Below are 19,075 nucleotides of genomic sequence, written 5' to 3'. Positions count from 1 at the left end.
ATGAACAATGCTTGTCTATTCCAATGAGCAGGTGACAAACAGTGATGATTAAGGCACGAGGCAGTGCGATCCCTGAATGTACTGCTCATCTTTAACTGTTGCCCAAATCACACCACTTTTCATACCTTTTTGAGGAAAGAGGGGGGAAAGGTAAAATCTTTATGAAATAATCATATTGACTGTGTCAAAAGACAAACCAAGACATGCGCATGCGTGAGTACAACACTGACACGGGTTCTGTCAGAGGAAGCAAAAGGAGCATGTGAATAGTCCTGTATAAGACCTTGAGGGACAGGGTCAGGTAACTAAAACTCCCCTTGCCCTGTACCTGTCAACCTTTGCACATGCAGTATACCAGTCACTGTCAGGGGTCTTTTCAAAATATGCAGATAACACAGACTGACAGAGCAGCTATAGGCACCCAGACCAATTCATCTCATTGAAGTTGTCTGGGTGCAGTGTCCCTGTCCTCCTTAGTCCTGCAATGTAAATAATTGCAGTTCTTGTTTACATTGCAGTACTAAGACTACCTCTAGTGGCTGTCTACCAGACAGCCACTAGAGGCACTTCTGGGAGTTTCCTGGACTCTAGGCTGGACGTCCTCACTCTCTATATGAGGACGTCCATCATCGGTGAAATCCCCATAGGGAAGCATTAAGTCAATGCTTTTCAATGGAGAGGGCCTAAAGCGTTAGCCATGCATGTGCATTAGGTACCCCCATCGGATAATGTTGGAGGAGGCGAAGCGCTGACCCAGCTCTGAGGGACATCATTGCTGGAACCGGGTGAGTAAATTTTTTTTGTTTTTGTTTTGTTTTTTTAACCCTTTATGTGCGACTGGGGGGAGAGCAGGGCCGGACTGGCCCACCGGGATACCGGGAAATTTCCCGGTGGGCCGCGGCACCTGGGGGCTGCTCTGAACAAGTATGTGCCACCGGGTGGCCGGTCCGGTGGCACACACTCTGAAGGGGCCGGTCGGCGGCCGCGCTGGAGCCGCCGGACCGGGTGGCAGCCTCGCCGGTCCGGCGGCACTGCTTTCACTAATGCTGACTCGCTAGGGGCTGATGGAGGAGGGAGGAGCATGTCTCTGTACCATGCTCCCTCGCGGTTCCCACAATTCCCAGCACAGGAACCGCGAGGGAGCATGGTACAGAGACATGCTCCTCCCTCCTCCATCAGCCCCTAGCGAGTCAGCATTAGTGAAAGCAGTGCCGCCGGACCGGCGAGGCTGCCACCCGGTCCGGCGGCTCCAGCGCGGAATGCGGCCGGCCCCAACCCCAGCCCCACTCAATCAGGTAAATGGGAGGGGAGGGGAGGGGAGTGGAAGGGAAAGGAGGGGAGGGGGGAAATAAAGAGACACAAGGGGGGGGGCGGGAATAAATAGACACAAGGGGGGGGGCGGGAATAAAGAGACACAAGGGGGGGGGAATAAAGAGACACAAGGGGGGGGGGGAATAAAGAGACACAAGGGGGGGAATAAAGAGACAAAAGGGGGGGGGGCGGAAATAAATAGACACAAGGGGGGGGGCGGGAATAAAGAGACACAAGGGGGGGGGAATAAAGAGACACAAGGGGGGGGAATAAAGAGACACAAGGGGGGGGAAATAAAGAGACACAAGGGGAGGGGATAAAGAGACACAAGGGGAGGGGATAAAGAGACACAAGGGGAGGGGATAAAGAGACACAAGGGGAGGGGATAAAGAGACAAGGGGAGGGGATAAAGAGACACAAGGGGAGGGGATAAAGAGACACAAGGGGGGGATAAAGAGACACAAGGGGAGGGGGGAAATAAAGAGACACAAGGGGAGGGGGGAAATAAAGAGACACAAGGGGAGGGGGGAAATAAAGAGACACAAGGGGAGGGGGGAAATAAATAAACACAAGGGGAGGGGGGAAATAAAGAGACACAAGGGGAGGGGGAAATAAAGAGACACAAGGGGAGGAGGGGAATAAAGAGACACAAGGGGAGGGGGCAAATAAAACAGAGGGGCACAGTGAAAGGATGGGGGAAAGAGACAGAGGGGGGATAGAGAGATGGTGGAGGGAGGAAAAAGAGACAGGGGGAGAGAGAGACAGAGAGGAAGAGAGATGTGGGGGAGAGAGAGACAAAGGGAAAGGGTGGAGCCGGCAGGGGAGGGAGAAAGGACCCGAGAGGTCAGCCTGCAGCTCCTCTGCGTCCTCGCACGAGCACAAAGCGTTGCCGCGGTTACCACGGCACTGCTCCGGCTCTCACGAGCTATGGAGCTATGGGCTAGAGTTCACTCTCACCACGAGTTCCTGGTGGTCGCAGTGTTGAGAGTGAACTCTAGCCCCATAGACACACTGCCCCCACACACACACCATACACATTCACACACTGCCCCCCATATACACACTGCCCCCACACACACACACACACACACACACCATACACATTCACACACTGCCCCCCATACACACACTGCCCCCACACACACACCATACACATTCACACATTGCCTCATACACACACACAGTGCCTCCATACACACATTTCCCCACACACGCTACGCATTCACACACATACACTGAACCTTTCACACACACTGCACCCCTCACACATTGTACCACTGCTCCTATACCCTACTACAGCAAAACCCAGGTAAGTTGTCGAACTGTTCTTAAACGGTTTGACTACTTACTCTGTGAGGGGGTCCCGGTGTTCTATCATTCTGCTATACCTGTCAGATTTCTATACCCTCGTCACTTCCGGGGAGGGGAAGCAGCTGGATCCTGTGCTGCACATGCGTGCTAGCACTCCTGCTACTCCTCCACAGCCAGGTCCTGGAAGGTAAGTAAAACTAGTTTTACACTTTCATTATAGTTAGTGCATTCACTAAGCTTAGGACATGGGACATTTAGGGTTAATGTTAGGGTTCAAATTAGAGTTAGGATTAGGGACTTGTTCACATTTAGTGATATTTCACAATAGGGGAATATCACTAAATAGGGTTTTCTCACACTCTATTTTAACCCTTACCCCAAGGGTTAGGGTAAGAATAGAGAGTGAGAGAGGTTAGAAGCACTTACCTAACCCTAATTTGAACCCTCACTTAACCCTAAATGTCCCGTGTGCCTAAGCTTAGTGAATGCACTAACTATAATGAAAGTGTAACACTAGTTTTACTTACCTTCCAGGACCTGGCTGTGGAGGAGTAGCAGGAGTGCTAGCACTCATGTGCAGCACAGGATCCAGCTGCTTCCCCTCCCCGGAAGTGACGAGGGTATAGAAATCTGACGAGGTATAGCAGACTGATAGAACACCGGCACTCCTTGCACCATAACCACTACACAGAGCAGTAGTGGTTATTGTGCATGGATTTTTTCTTTAAATAATCTACAAGTGCCCCTCCCGAGATCAGGCTCTGGATCCTCCACTGGTATATGACATGTATATTAATGTGTGTATTAGATATATAGATAATTATGTCTATTATATTTACACATATATTAATGTACATTTATATATGCATAATACACAGAGAAATGTCATTAATATGTACCATATGTAATGAGCAGATATTGGCCCAGTCTTGTTGCTAGGTAGGTGCACACTCCAGCACAATAACATATTTAAAAGTGAAGAGCGCACCCAAAGGACTTCAAAGTAAACAAGATAACGTCAATTTTTTACAGTTGTGCCCAACATACATTCACCATTTCAGTCCCATTACCAAGCTTTCCTTAATATGTCATGGTAGATGGACTGAAACATTGATTACATGCAAAGGCACATCTGCTTAAAATAAATCAGCACTTTTGTTTATTTTGAACCATATGAGTGCTTTTTTTTTACGTTGGAGTAATAATTTTTAATTTTAAGTTCTCTTTTCCAACTCTGTATCTGCACACTATGCTGGCGCGACGCATTATGGGGCTGGTAAAACATTTTTTTCCAGGGCTGCTTTTAATGCCCAGTCCGGCCCTGGGGGAGAGGGCCCGTTTAGGAGGAGTCGAGCAGAGGACACTATAGAGTTAGGAATAAAACTTTGTATTCCTAACACTAGAATCCCTTTAATCTTAAAAATAAAAAAAACAATTAGCATAATGTGGGCACGCCCATTTAATGAAAGCCAAATAGACAACTTTTCTAAATTATAGGTTTATTAGTATACTGCCACAGGTAAATGTTAAATCTATTCCATTAATGCTATATAGTCCAACAATTGAGATATGTAGTAGATTTATCAAGTTTGTTGCTAGTTTATGAAAAAATATACAAAATGTTACAAAATAATACCAAATGGTATCTGCTATAAACTACATCAATTATACATTGTTTACAATTTTTGTTCCTTCAATAGGTTTTTATGCCACAATGTGTACTGTAAATTTACCAAAAAGCCCTCCTGCATTTCTCATTCTCAGGAATGCAAGACTGCTCACGGGTTTCAGGGACAAATACAGCTGTATGGTTCTTAATAGGTCATGTTGCTCTCTTAGATACATGGGGATGGTGCTGTTGTAGGACGAGAATTGTACTGTGCTTCGGCCTTTTTGCAAAACAAAATGCAGATTCTGGTTTTACATGATGCCCTGTCAACTGGATGTATGTGTTTTGAGTGTCCCTTTAAACCTGTTTAGAACAGCTTTTATCTTTCCATCAGTGCACATAATTTTTTTTTTCTTTCTCATTCTGAACACAATAGCGTTGTTCCTTTTTCTCTAAGGTACTTGGTATTACAAAAGAAGCCTTGTCTTATTAATATGTATGCCATTTCCTTCTGCACAGTTATGTTTGGTTTCATTTATTTGGTAGAATCTATGAAAAGCAATCACTATACATTTTTTTTATATGACAATAGCTGATGTCTACCACTGTTTTTACTTCAAAACAAAGCAATAAAGTGCCCGTGCTTTCTAAACAATTCCCATGTGCTTGCAGCCCAATGCATAAATCTGCGCAGCTTTTCAGAGCGAGATCAGTATAATTATGGCTCTGCATAGGCTGTCAGACAAGGGAATGTATGACCACTCTCACAACAAAGTCATTATGAGAAAGGTGGTCAGGCCATTGCAAGCTCTGAAATTCAGTGTGTGCCATGTAATATTTCATACAGGAGCTGGTGATAAGTGGCAATGCTTTATTTCCTAGGGTACTGGCTGCGTATACATTTTGTTTATTAATGACCCTTTTGGTTGAGGTAGATTTTCCTACAATATTACAATGATTTTTCTTGTTACTTTGTTGTGATAAGAGTTTGTTACAAGCGTATGTTTTTGAAAGGCCTGTAGGCTTCAGTGTACCCAGTTTTTATTGAAAACCATAAACCTTCAATGTGCAAGTTTAAAGGAACACTATACCGTTCCTAATACAAAACTGTGTTCCTAAAGCAAGAGTGTCCCTCTGCCATAATTGTTCTCCCCCCCCCCCCCCACCATGTTAAAAATGTTTATTAAAAAAAATAAAAAGAATACGCCTTTAGACACTTGCAAGTTTCCAACACCAAGGTCCCTTCATGCTAGCTTAGTCTCCGCCTCATCCGACGTCGGCAATGGGTGGAACGTAATGCGCATGTGCGACAAGCGCATTCCCCATAGAAAAGCATTGAGTTGACGCTTTTCTATGTGTTATTGGAAACCGCTATCCAGCATCGTTTCACAGTAAAGGCTGTGAAAAGCCAGGGAGTGCCTCTATTAGCTGTCTGGTAGACGCTGCAGATGGGGCGTAGAGAGGTGTTACTTTATTGTAATCAAACTCTCATAGGATTTTTATTTACTTTCAACTATTTGTCTATGTGGCGGATTGTGCTGCTAAAGGTTCTTTAACAATTTACCCTCTGGCAGCTAGCACTACCAGTGGGCAAATAGTTCAGATTTATATCCTCAGGCCCTGGATTTGAAACATTCAGACCGGATTTTAGCGATCCAATGTAGTACGGTCCGGCTTAAATCTGGGCCAAATCCAGACATTGTTAAATATGGGGCCTGTGGACTTTAGTGAATAACACTGTGTGTGTGTATATGTATGCGTGTATGTATATAAATGCCATATATACATGGCAACTAGAAGCACATGTTTCTTCATTTCAGGGATAAACCTAGCCCGGTTATACGGCCTAATCTTACTTTAACTAATGCAGAGGAACTCGTTTAAAAAAAAAAAACCTGCACACTCTTCTTATGAGCACTCCCAGCAGTAGAATCCTATCCAAATGTATTCCTGGAGGCTTCAGCAGGCAGGCCTATATTTTCATACCTACCAACATTACAAATGGACAAACAGGCACACTTTAATGGGAAATAAAGGATTAAGACCCCTTTATTTACTTACCTGACCCCAGCGCCGTCACATGTTGAATCAATGCTTTTCCTATGGGGAAATAGCTGACACTGGATGTCCTCCTGCAGAGAGTGAGGATCTCCTGCGTCCGTTACCGGACCAAAAGTCTGTTAACTTCAAGGAGGCAGACTTAGTGCTGCAATGTAAACATTGCAGTTTCTCTGGAACTACAATGTTTAACATTGCAGCACTAACTGCAATAGGGATACTGCACCCAGACACTTCAATGAGCTGAATTGGTCTTGGTGCCTATAGCGTTCCTATGATTTTAGGAGTGTGAGTGGGATGTATCCAGGGTCGGGACTGTTCTGAGCCTTAGGCTGTGACTGTGGTGACTTAATAATAACAATTTATGCAACTAAAATGGAACTTAGAACAAGAACATTGTATCTTATTTACACAGACCTATATTTCTAAACACATTTGTTGCAGCTTAACCCCTTAAGGACCAAACTTCTGGAATAAAAGGGAATCCTGACATGTCACACATGTCATGTGCCCTTAAGGGGTTAAATACATTACTGTGAGCATTATTGCTTTGGAACTCTGTTATACACTCAACAATATTGAGCTCCTAGAAAAGAGGGATATATATTTGGATTGAAAAGAGGGACAGAGGGATTTGGGAACTGTACCTCCTAAAAATTGTCACTTGAATATGCTTATAGTGGATCTGCCACTTCTCAGTATTTCATATACGGTATATTATTTAGGAAATCCTGATTAACACCGTTTTGGAACACCATTCCAAATACAATTAAAATACCACTCTGAATTTCCCTTAAGCAAAGCATTGTGAATCATTATTTTTTTGTTCTCTTTTTAAATCCATCTTCATCATTCCCATGTGCGTCTTGCTTGGAAGGTTAAAATGCCCGCCTTGAATCTCTTTCTCAACAGTGTTAATATAGTCAGGGCCAATAAAGCAAACAACCTTTTTTCACTGGCAGGCTGTGCTTAAAAACCGTAATTGGGCCCATCGTGCAGATTAGCTGCCTCAATATTGACTGTAACCAGTATTCAATTTACCATTCATTGACAGCTAAGAGCAGTGCTTTGAATAAATAGTACCCAGAGCTTGCAGGCAGAAGCTGTGCTACAAGCCTTTTAAATGCATTTATACTAAAAGTAAAAACATTTTATTTACTTTACTTACCACATACTAACATTTAATGTAGCATCTATTGAGAAATAATATTTTATTCAGTTCTATTGAGCAGTTTGTTGAAAAGTCGCAACATTTGGACCAAGACAGCAGAGTTTTTCCACAACTCCTCTATGTTTGCCTAAGTTTCTCGAGATACTTTGCAATTGTTAGGAATCGTGTACAGTTGCCACATGCTTGCTTAGGGGAGCGCTTACAGCAAAAAGGGACTCTTCAAAAAACATCATATAAAATATACAAAACATTAGGAAGAAAGACACTAGTGGAATGTTAACATGGCAATGTTTTCAGTTGCAGTGTTAAGCAGACAGGACATGACAATCCGATCACGTCAGATGAAGTGGTCTTGTTGCCTATAGTGTTCAATTAAAATTGAGTTTTAAGTTCTATTTATTTATTTACTTCATTCATTATATTGTTTTATTTTACAAATGTATTTTTATTTTCATTTTGAACCTTTGGAATCCGTAGCACAAAGATTGAGCCTTAACGCGTCTGTAATACCATTTAGAAAAGAGTCAATAATGTCTGTTGGATGAAGACAGGGCATGCGTTCTTTCATCCCCAGTACACTTCATATTTTTTTTTTTTCAAATTCGTATTTTATTTTGAGTTTTCAAAGCAACCATGTGAGGGGATACAGAAAGGAAGAAGGGGGAGGGGGGTATCCACAAGTATATATTAGATATTTCTCTAGCATGTAAGCTCATTGAGCAGGGCCCTCAACCCCCTCTGTTCCTGTACGTCCAGTGGTCTGATCTCAATTATGTGTCTGTTAGTCCACCCATTGTACAGCGCTACGGAATTTGTTGGCGCTATATAAATAATAAAATAATAATAATAATAATATTTACAATGTAGTAGTCACAAAGAGTTTGGTACAAACATAACACATTGTGCGGTCGTTAATACATACAAATGAGTACACTTCATATTTTGAATCACGTCACAGAATGCATTTAAGCTAAACCAGCCTGCATGCTACAGACAAACCACTATTTATGTCCTCTTTCTCCATTTATTTGTAAATTATTTTAAATTACAATCTGATAGTCCGTTTTTATTGAAGAGGTCCGTGAATACTAAAACTGCATTCCATGTTAGATTGTTCAAAGGTTCCAACTAGACAGGAGGAATTGATTACTCTAAATGTTCAGCTGAGCTGTCATTTCGTTAGTTCCTCCGGGGTTTTAAATGCCTAAAAACACAGATGCTTCTCTCCCCCCCCCCCTCCCCTCCCCTCCAATGCTTCTTGGCAACAAAGCCTTTCAACTAGTCTTCTGCTTTCTTCTTGTGTCAGATAACTAGACCTGCATCAGCATTCTGGTTTTTAAAAATCCATTTCCAACAGGAAACGGACCGTAGAAAGCAAAAAAGAAACCATCAGTTGCAGGAGAACTTTTCTTTAAGTCAGTGGAAATGGAGTACAGCACGCCATTTATGAGGATTTAGCATATATGTGTCCATGGTGTCGGACATACTGTGTTTTGTTATAGAAAAAAGTATAGGGTCACACTCAGTCACAACAATTAAACACAGGGTGCTACTGAGCATAGGTCAGCAAAGAACCCCAAGGAATATATGCAAATAGAAAAAACCCCAGGCACTCACTGTGATTGTTCTCCAGGCAGATTTATTGCAATAAATCTGCCTGGAGAACAATCACAGTGAGTGTCTGGGATTTTTTCTATTTGCATATATACTGTGTTTTGTTTTTTCTTTTAAATGTGTGTGAGAATATTTAAATATTTAGCTATTTAACATTTTGAATAGCGAAACATTTCAGTTCTTTGGAAATCATGCTAATTGGAGAAATTTAGAAGTATCTTTTATTTTTAATGAAAAAAATAAATAAATACGCGGCACGCCCACAATAGATTTTACTGTATACATAAATGTTAGTATAGTCTTGGCGAAGACATCAAAGTTACATCCTAATTTACATGTCAGATACACAAAAAGTGAGTGTAATCAATTTGTTAATGGGACATTGCAGGTATGAAAATGTCTAAAAAAAGATTCATATTTGGCAACTGCATATGGATACATGTATGAGCATATTTCCATACACTATTTATAATGGACAAGGAGAGACACTTTAAAGGGACACTATAGTCACCAGAACAACTACAGCTCAATGTAGTTGTTCTGATGAGTATAGTAAGTCCCTGCAGGATTTTTGCAGTAAACATTCTTTTCAGAGAAAAGGCAGCATTTACATTACAGCCTAGGTATACCTCCAGTGGCCACTACTCAGCTGTCTACTAGGGGTGCTTCCTGGGGAAGTGCTGCAGTATGCAACATTTACATTTAATGTCTCCACACTCTGCATGGAGCCACTGAACTTTCCTCATAGAGATGTATTGTTGATTCAACATCTTTATGAGGAGATGCTGATTGGCCAAAATGGCATTTGGCTCCACCTCCTTAGTCATCTCAGCCAATCCAATGCTTTCCTATGGAAATAGAATATGTTTGTGTTCCTTACCCTATAGTGTTCCTTTTATTTTAGGGGTGTGGCACTTTTTTTTTTTTTTCAATTTCTATTTTATTGAGGTTTCTCACACAAAACACACTATATCAACTTATGGTAGAAATATTATGTTAAGGACAATGGTCAACAATTTCTTATTCCAGTCCGTCTGTGTAGGCTTACATCTTTATGGTACATCGTTTGGGGATGCTTCATGTGGGGACCCTCTTGTGGGCCAGTATATATGTGGGCTGCCCTGGGCTTGGGGTCTCCCTTCCAGTCATAGGTTAACTAGGTGCTATTGCCCCCCTGTGCAGCGGTGGTAACTTAGTAATTTTATTGTAACCATTTACCTCACCACTGAGCATTCTCTGTTTTTTTTTGGCCGTAGGGGAGTGTGTTATGTGCTTGTCTTCTGGTCAGAAGAGAGATCGTGATTTCCCCTGTCTGGGCCAGCTTTGCAATGTCGTGCGTTGAACAGTTTCCCCGTGACCTACAATACTACACCTACGTTGTGCGCCAGATCTGGCTCTATGTACCCTCTCTGGGTCTCTCCCAGTTGCTTGCAGGCTTCTGTGGAATGCCGCTTGGTCTCCCTGGGGGTTTAGCGTATATGTTTCCCCTTCCCTCTGGGCCACTAAGTATCCCTCAGCCCCCGATCTATATTTAATGTCTGCCTTCCTCAATTTTTTTGCCACTGGTGTGAGGTGCCTCTTTGCCATTAATACGGCAAACGGGAGATCCCCATATATGGCTATTATTGAGCCCTCAAATCTGATATTTTTCATCTCTCTGGAATGGGACATTATGGTGGACCTGGCTGTGATGTCTTTGGTGACTGCAATAATGTCTCATGATGCTTCCTCTGGAGCAGCTGCCGCCTTTCGGATCCGAAACGCTGCGGTCTCTATTTCCATGCCAGCACTCCTCGTGGCCCTTATGTGATGCAGTAAGCGGTGTATGAAGGGCAGCAGGTCTTCTCCCTGGATTCTTTCCGGCACTCCTCGAAGGCGTATGTTCTTCCTTTTGTGTCTGGACTCCATCACCGTCACACTTCTGGCAAGTGTCTGGACCTGGTGGGTGAGTTCCTGAATCTCTTCCTGTGCTGTTTGTAGCTTTTGGTCTCTGGCTCCTTCTCTGGCTTCCCGGTCCGCAATCCGTGTGCGCAGGGTTCCCAGCTTGGCTTGTGTTGCACGTAGATCTGCCTTCCACACTTGCCTCATTTCTAGCAACAGGTCCTTTATGTCCCTTTAGGTAGCCGGTGAGGAGTCCTCGTCGGATCCGGACTCACTGTTGTTACCGCTTGCAGGGCCAGTCCCGGTATGTTGCTCCATCTCCTGTGTTTCCTCAGAGGCTTCGCTATCGCTCAGCTCTGCCAGCGCCATTTTAGGAGCGGCCCGCGGGGTAGGCCTTCAAATGATAGCCTGATATCAGGCATTTTACGGGTCTCCTGCATTTGTTTTTTTTATTTTTACGCCCCATTGTGTCGACTGGGTGGGGGTTTCCGTTTTCCTTTGCTTTTGGAGCGATTTCAAGGGTGATTAATCAGCTTTTTTATAGTTTCTCTGGCAGAGCTCCTTTCAAGCATGTCTTGCCTGCAGCTTAGTCAGCCACGCCCCGGTGTGTGGCACTTTAAAAAATTTTTTTAGGTGATTTACTAATAACAATTTATGCTGCTAAAATGTTATTTACACAGACTGATTTCTAAACACATTTATTGTAGTCTAAAGAAACATTACAGTAAGTATTATTGCTGCGTATCTCTGTTATACACTTAGACAAACTAATAATATGGAGAAAAGAGGGACATTAAAACATACATTAGGGACAGAGGAATTTGGGTCCAAAATAGGGACGGTCACTACTAATTATGGACACTTGAGAGTTATGCATCTCTGCTTGTAATATACTGTGATTGAATCTGTATATGTAGTTAGTTTATGCACTTGTGGGATAAAATTTAGTATTTGGGTACATGGGGTGTTTAGGATTATTACGTTTAGAGTAATAGTTGGGTAAGATTTAGTGTCACGATACATTGGGTATTAAACCTAGGTTTAGAGTGGCTCTGTCACTTCAGACATGCCTTTCTCCAATTGTTTCCTCTTCCAGAATCTGATCTTCTTTTCTTCATTTCTCATCTATTTCTGTTTAACATAAGACAAAGTATAATCTACTTTATATTATGTATTTTTTTGCAAAGTACTCACCCTCCTGTTTTCTGTAGTCCTGTCAGCTTCTTATCATTGGTAACACCGCTTTACTGTCTATTACACAGTGTGCATTAGGTCTGTCCTATGCTATACAGTGTGCATCACCCAGTGCTGTCCTATGTTATACAGTGTGCATCACCCAGTGCTGTCCTATGTTATACAGTGTGCATCACTCAGTGCTGTCCTATGTTATACAGTGTGCATCACTCAGTGCTGTCCTATGTTATACAGTGTGCATCACTCAGTGCTGTCCTATGTTATCCAGTGTGCATCTCTCAGTGCATTCCTATGCTATACAGTGTGCATCACTCAGTGCTGTCCTATGTTATACAGTGTGCATCACCCAGTGCTGTCCTATGGTATACAGTGTGCATCACTCAGTGCTGTCCTATGTTATACAGTGTGCATCACTCAGTGCTGTCCTATGTTATCCAGTGTGCATCTCTCAGTGCATTCCTATGCTATACAGTGTGCATCACTCAGTGCTGTCCTATGTTATACAGTGTGCATCACTCAGTGCTGTCCTATGTTATACAGTGTGCATCACTCAATGCTTTCCTATGTTATACAGTGTGCATCACTCAGTGCTGTCCTATGTTATACAGTGTGCATCACTCAGTGCTGTCCTATGCTATACAGTGTGCATCACTCAGTGCTGTCCTATGTTATACAGTGTGCATCACTCAGTGCTGTCCTATGTTATACAGTGTGCATCACTCAATGCTTTCCTATGTTATACAGTGTGCATCACTCAGTGCTGTCCTATGTTATCCAGTGTGCATCACTCAGTGCTGTCCTATGTTATACAGTGTGCATCACTCAGGAAAGCACTGAGTGATGCACACTGTATAACACAGCAAAGCACTGAGTGATGCACACTGTATAACACAGCAAAGCACTGAGTGATGCACACTGTATAACACAGCAAAGCACTGAGTGATGCACACTGTATAGCATAGGACAGCACTGACTGATGCACACTGTATAGCATAGGACAGCACTGACTGATGCACACTGTATAGCATAGGACAGCACTGACTGATGCACACTGTATAGCATAGGACAGCACTGACTGATGCACACTGGATAACATAGGACAGCACTGACTGATGCACACTGTATAACATAGGACAGCACTGAGTGATGCACACTGTATAACATAGGACAGCACTGAGTGATGCACACTGTATAACACAGCAAAGCACTGAGTGATGCACACTGTATAGCATAGGACAGCACTGACTGATGCACACTGTATAGCATAGGACAGCACTGACTGATGCACACTGTATAGCATAGGACAGCACTGACTGATGCACACTGGATAACATAGGACAGCACTGACTGATGCACACTGTATAACATAGGACAGCACTGAGTGATGCACACTGTATAACATAGGACAGCACTGAGTGATGCACACTGTATAACATAGGACAGCACTGAGTGATGCACACTGTATAACATAGGACACACTGTATAACATAGGACAGCACTGAGTGATGCACACTGTATAACACAGCAAAGCACTGAGTGATGCACACTGTATAACATAGGACAGCACTGAGTGATGCACACTGTATAACATAGGACAGCACTGAGTGATGCACACTGTATAACATAGGACAGCACTGAGTGATGCACACTGTATAACATAGGACACACTGTATAACATAGGACAGCACTGAGTGATGCACACTGTATAACACAGCAAAGCACTGAGTGATGCACACTGTATAACACAGCAAAGCACTGAGTGATGCACACTGTATAACATTGGACAGCACTGACTGATACACACAAGATTTGCTTGTATATTATTTGCAGATTATCGTAATAGCATCTTGCCTACTCATACAATATTACTGTTTGTAAAGGTAAACCAGAGCTCCACTTATACCTTTGTTTTATTTGCATGTTCTGTGTTGTGAAGGTTAAGGGATTAAGTGTAAGAGCTTGTTTTCACCTTGCTGCTATTGTGTGCACCTTCTTTCTTATATACATTGTATAACATAGGACAGCACTGAGTGATGCACACTGTATAACATAGGCCAGCACTGAGTGATGCACACTGTATAACATAGGCCAGCACTGAGTGATGCACACTGTATAACATAGGACAGCACTGAGTGATGCACACTGTATAACATAGGACAGCACTGAGTGATGCACACTGTATAACATAGGACAGCACTGAGTGATGCACACTGTATAACATAGGACACACTGTATAACATAGGACAGCACTGAGTGATGCACACTGTATAACACAGCAAAGCACTGAGTGATGCACACTGTATAACATTGGACAGCACTGACTGATACACACAAGATTTGCTTGTATATTATTTGCAGATTATCGTAATAGCATCTTGCCTACTCATACAATATTACTGTTTGTAAAGGTAAACCAGAGCTCCACTTATACCTTTGTTTTATTTGCATGTTCTGTGTTGTGAAGGTTAAGGGATTAAGTGTAAGAGCTTGTTTTCACCTTGCTGCTATTGTGTGCACCTTCTTTCTTATATACATTGTATAACATAGGACAGCACTGAGTGATGCACACTGTATAACATAGGCCAGCACTGAGTGATGCACACTGTATAACATAGGCCAGCACTGAGTGATGCACACTGTATAACATAGGACAGCACTGAGTGATGCACACTGTATAACATAGGACAGCACTGAGTGATGCACACTGTATAACATAGGACAGCACTGAGTGATGCACACTGTATAACATAGGCCAGCACTGAGTGATGCACACTGTATAACATAGGCCAGCACTGAGTGATGCACACTGTATAACATAGGACAGCACTGAGTGATGCACACTGTATAACATAGGACAGCACTGAGTGATGCACACTGTATAACATAGGACAGCACTGAGTGATGCACACTGTATAGCATAGGACAGCACTGAGTGATGCACACGGTATAACATAGGACAGCACTGAGTGATGCACACGGTATAACATAGGACAGCACTGAGTGATGCACACTGTATAACATAGGACAGCACTGACTGATGCACACTGGATAACATAGGACAGCACTGACTGATGCACACTGGATAACATAGGACAGCACTGACTGATGCACACTGGATAACATAGGACAGCACTGACTGATGCACACTGGATAACATAGGAAAGCACTGAGTGATGCACACTGGATAACATAGGAAAGCACTGAGTGATGCACACTGGATAACATAGGACAGCACTGAGTGATGCACACTGGATAACATAGGACAGCACTGAGTGATGCACACTGGATAACATAGGGGCAGGTGACCTGTTAAAAACATTTACAAATTTACCTGCTAAGCATAATGATTTATATTGAATGTGACACATTTAAGTATTATGTGTTTGATTTTTCAGAACTCAAAGCGAGACTGGAGGCCGCTGGAGGAGCACAGCTGTACTGATATCCCATGGCTGTTACTTTTTGTCCTTTTCTGTGTTGGGATGGTGAGTAAATCTGTACTACTTTTGCTTTGTCAAAACTGCTTTTACTTTGGCCGATTTTATATTTCAAAGTGTTTTGTAAATTTAAAAAAGTGTGTGTGTGTGTGTGTGTATACACATATATAAAATCTATCATTTAAAAATTAAAACCACAAAATGACTTTTTTATCTCACAAAATACTTACACTTTGCAGTTAAGATAATAAGATCAACTGTTAGTTCTGGCTGGCTACTGTCCGTTAAGTTCTGTTGATGTCAGAGAGATACTAAAAAGTAAAAAAAAAATATCATCACTGCTCCAAGATGTTCTCTTGTTTTGGTAACTATCTTTCTTTTCAAGCATTATTTGTCTCCTAATATTATGAAAATCCTGTCTAAAGCCTGTCAGTCAGCTTAACTCACCTTGTGAAACTTCTTCATTTTCAATGTTATGATTCAGGTTTTGATCCAAGCTCCATTTATCAGCTATAAGAAACTGTTTATAATAAAAAAAGGTGTTAAGAAGGAACAAATATTTGGATGGGGGAAAAAAACGTATTTCTCCCAGTCTCAACTTTTTCTAATTTCTGAAATTTCCACATCAGTCTATCTCCCCTCTTCATCTGTCTTTTTCGGTCTAAATAGCATTTTCCACTCTCTTTCAACTAGTCTGGTTGTGTGTCGGGCGCTGCAATATGCGCATATTGAACGTTGCGTGTTGGAAGGAATGTGGTGGTGCGGCTCTTTGTGGTGTTGATGTACAGGCTTTGTGTGTGTGCATGTGAAGGCTGTGTTTGTTTTGTTTGTTGTAGTTTTCTCCTCCTCCAAAGCAACGTGTCCTAGCCGTAGTAGGTATGAACTGGATTGTTAACTAACTGCTAAATGTTACATTTAAAGGGTCGATCTAAGCACCATAAGTGCTTTATATTACTGCAAGTGCATGGTGCTTAAAGCACCCTAAGCCTACTCAATTTCTGGGCTAACTGGTGAAGCGGATTGCATATAAACTGGATTAATGGTTGTTGTCTGATTTCTAGAGGTTTATAATGCAGTTTTAAACATACATGTTAAGAGGAATGCAGTAATCTCACAGAATAACATGTCAATAATCCAAGCAAGCTTACTGAGGGTGATGTAGATTAATTTAGAAATAAACAAATATGTTTAAATGTCTATCTGTTCCTGTCCAAATCTGAGATGATTAAATTGCGTATACGCAGAAGTAAGTTCACACTGACACATGGAGTTCAGGTTAAAAGCACTTCAGAAAATTTAATGGCATCTAGTTGGAAAACAGTTATGCAGACCGTTTTAAAGGCAAAATGACATCATCATTGAATATCAGATAATAACAAATAAACATCATTAATTGGATTAAATGTTATGTGATTATATCAGTGTCCACCCATCAATATTATTAATTGGCTCAGGGGTTTGAGTGACTAGCTAGGTGTCCTCCCACCGGGAGGTGGTATTGTTCTGGACAAGGGTGTGGACAGAAGGCTCAGGCGCCATCTTTCCCAGCATGAGGTTTACTCGGTGGAAAGGGGGGCTTGAGCGTCATTTTACACAGTCAGTGATGTCAGTCTCATGATCAGGTGCAAGGTTCTTTTATGAATAGAACATTTCATTAGTACAGTGTTCTCATGGCCTTGGCTCTGGCCTTGGTTATACTTTGTTGCATGTTACAGGAGATTCAATAATTCCGGAGTCAGCTATGTCTTTATAGAAAATACAGTCTCTGTTCATTGTATTAAATGTACTGGGAAATTCTGTCATGTAATGTAGTTTAAGATGGAGAATCTGTCAGGTAATGAGGACAAAATGGAGGGTTTGTCACAGTGTGAGGTTAAAATGGAGTTAGTACAATAATTCAGTACAAGTTCAATAAAGATTTTTAATAATTCTACATCAAGGGTAGATCATGCAATGGGCACTGTTTCAAGGCGTATGCAGGGGCGTAGAGCATTTGGCACCCGGGGCGGATCCTGTGCCTAGGGGCATCAGCTACAACTCACTGACAAGGCCCAAAAAAGGCTGAAATGATCATCTGTGGTTGCTGTATTACCTTAACAGGTGGGATATGTCTGATATGCTTCGGTATATGTTCTCTCTATAATGGCACAAGGGAGCAAAAAGTATTGTGATGCCTGAGCAGGAATTTAACGAAGGGCAAGCTACTAAGTTTCTCTAAACTTTTTGTTTTTCTCAGAGTTCTCATATTCTTTGTTTTTGTTAAAGTCAGTCACTACTGACCAGAGATCCTGGTATAAGAAGGATCTGCCTTCGGTCAGTTTTGACCTAGACAATTCCTTTAAAAAAAAAAAAAAAGAATGACATTAAAAGGTATTTGTGATTTCACCAAATGCATTGGTGAAATTGACAGAAATTGACAGAAAAGTGATAATTCTCTTTATAAATAGAAGTGCTAAATTACCAAGTGCAAGATACAGAGAACGTTTCTTGCATAATTTACCAGGGCGTGACTTTATTTCCATTAACACACATTTTTCTTGAAGGGAAATATCCAATAATTAGATTGGATCGGATCTCACTAAGTGGCCCAGATACCAACAACATTACCAACATTACCTATCCGATCTCATCTAATTATTCTGTTTTATATTTAGGGTTAGGCCCTCTGTTACCCTGCAACCAATAAGGACTCTGTGACGGTATACTTGTGATTGTGCCACGGATATCCGTCTCTTTCTGGGAAACATCCAACCCCTCTGATTTCCCTTGAGTGATACATCTTAGACATGGCAATTTCCAGTATCTTTTAATTAGGTCTATCAGGAGACCGCAAACATAAACAAATTTGTTATCTAATTTCTTATGAAATTAGAGATGTATTGGTACCCAATATTCCCACTGTAGCTCAAATGTTTCAGTTAACGTATTTCCCTTGCATGCTTCGTATTGCTGGATATTTCTTGAACATTGTATTTGTAGTGTATAGTCTTTAGCAGAAATGGATCACTGGACCTCAGGGCCAAGAACCACAGAATTGCTTCTTCGTCGTCCCTCCTCATTACCCCAAAGCCAAAACACATAAGTGGCATATGGCTGAATGTGATTGTGTATGGGAGTACTGAGTGTTATTGTGTATGGGTAATATTCAAAGGAAAGTGTTTAACCTCCTATTCTGCTTATCTTTCTGCACAGAAGAGAGTATAATCCCTTGTGGTCCTTGGGTGCTGCTGGCTGTATTTGGGGCAGGGAGTGTGGTCAAATGTGCTGCTTGTCTAGTGTTCACTGATTGAGTCAGAGTTGCCATGGTAAGCCAGCTCATTGCACTGACTCGTTCTCTATTTGCCAGGGCTTCATTGTGAGCTTAAAAAGTTATTTAATGTATTTTCAGAATGGTGCTCTAGTAATCTATTAAATAACAACTCTGTACTCACTGCAAGGCAGAACCCAGGGCAGAGACCCAGGGCCTGGTCGCAATTGGGGCCTTTGTGA

The 19,075-nt window shown here is 42.1% G+C and overlaps 1 protein-coding gene across 1 annotated transcript in view; it reads left to right on the top strand.

Annotated features, from left to right (window-relative positions):
* SLC44A1 (solute carrier family 44 member 1) overlaps positions 1-19,075 on the top strand; it is a 206,450-nt gene that overhangs the window by 41,057 nt on the left and 146,318 nt on the right. The window contains exon 2 of the mRNA XM_063455212.1: positions 15,545-15,634. Coding sequence (XP_063311282.1) covers positions 15,545-15,634 — 90 coding nt within the window. The remainder of the gene's footprint in view (positions 1-15,544; positions 15,635-19,075) is intronic.

Source organism: Pelobates fuscus, chromosome 5 (assembly GCF_036172605.1).
Source record: "Pelobates fuscus isolate aPelFus1 chromosome 5, aPelFus1.pri, whole genome shotgun sequence".
NCBI lineage: Eukaryota > Metazoa > Chordata > Amphibia > Anura > Pelobatidae > Pelobates > Pelobates fuscus.
Note: the sequence above shows the minus strand (reverse complement) of the source record. Positions and strands in the feature narration are given on the sequence as shown.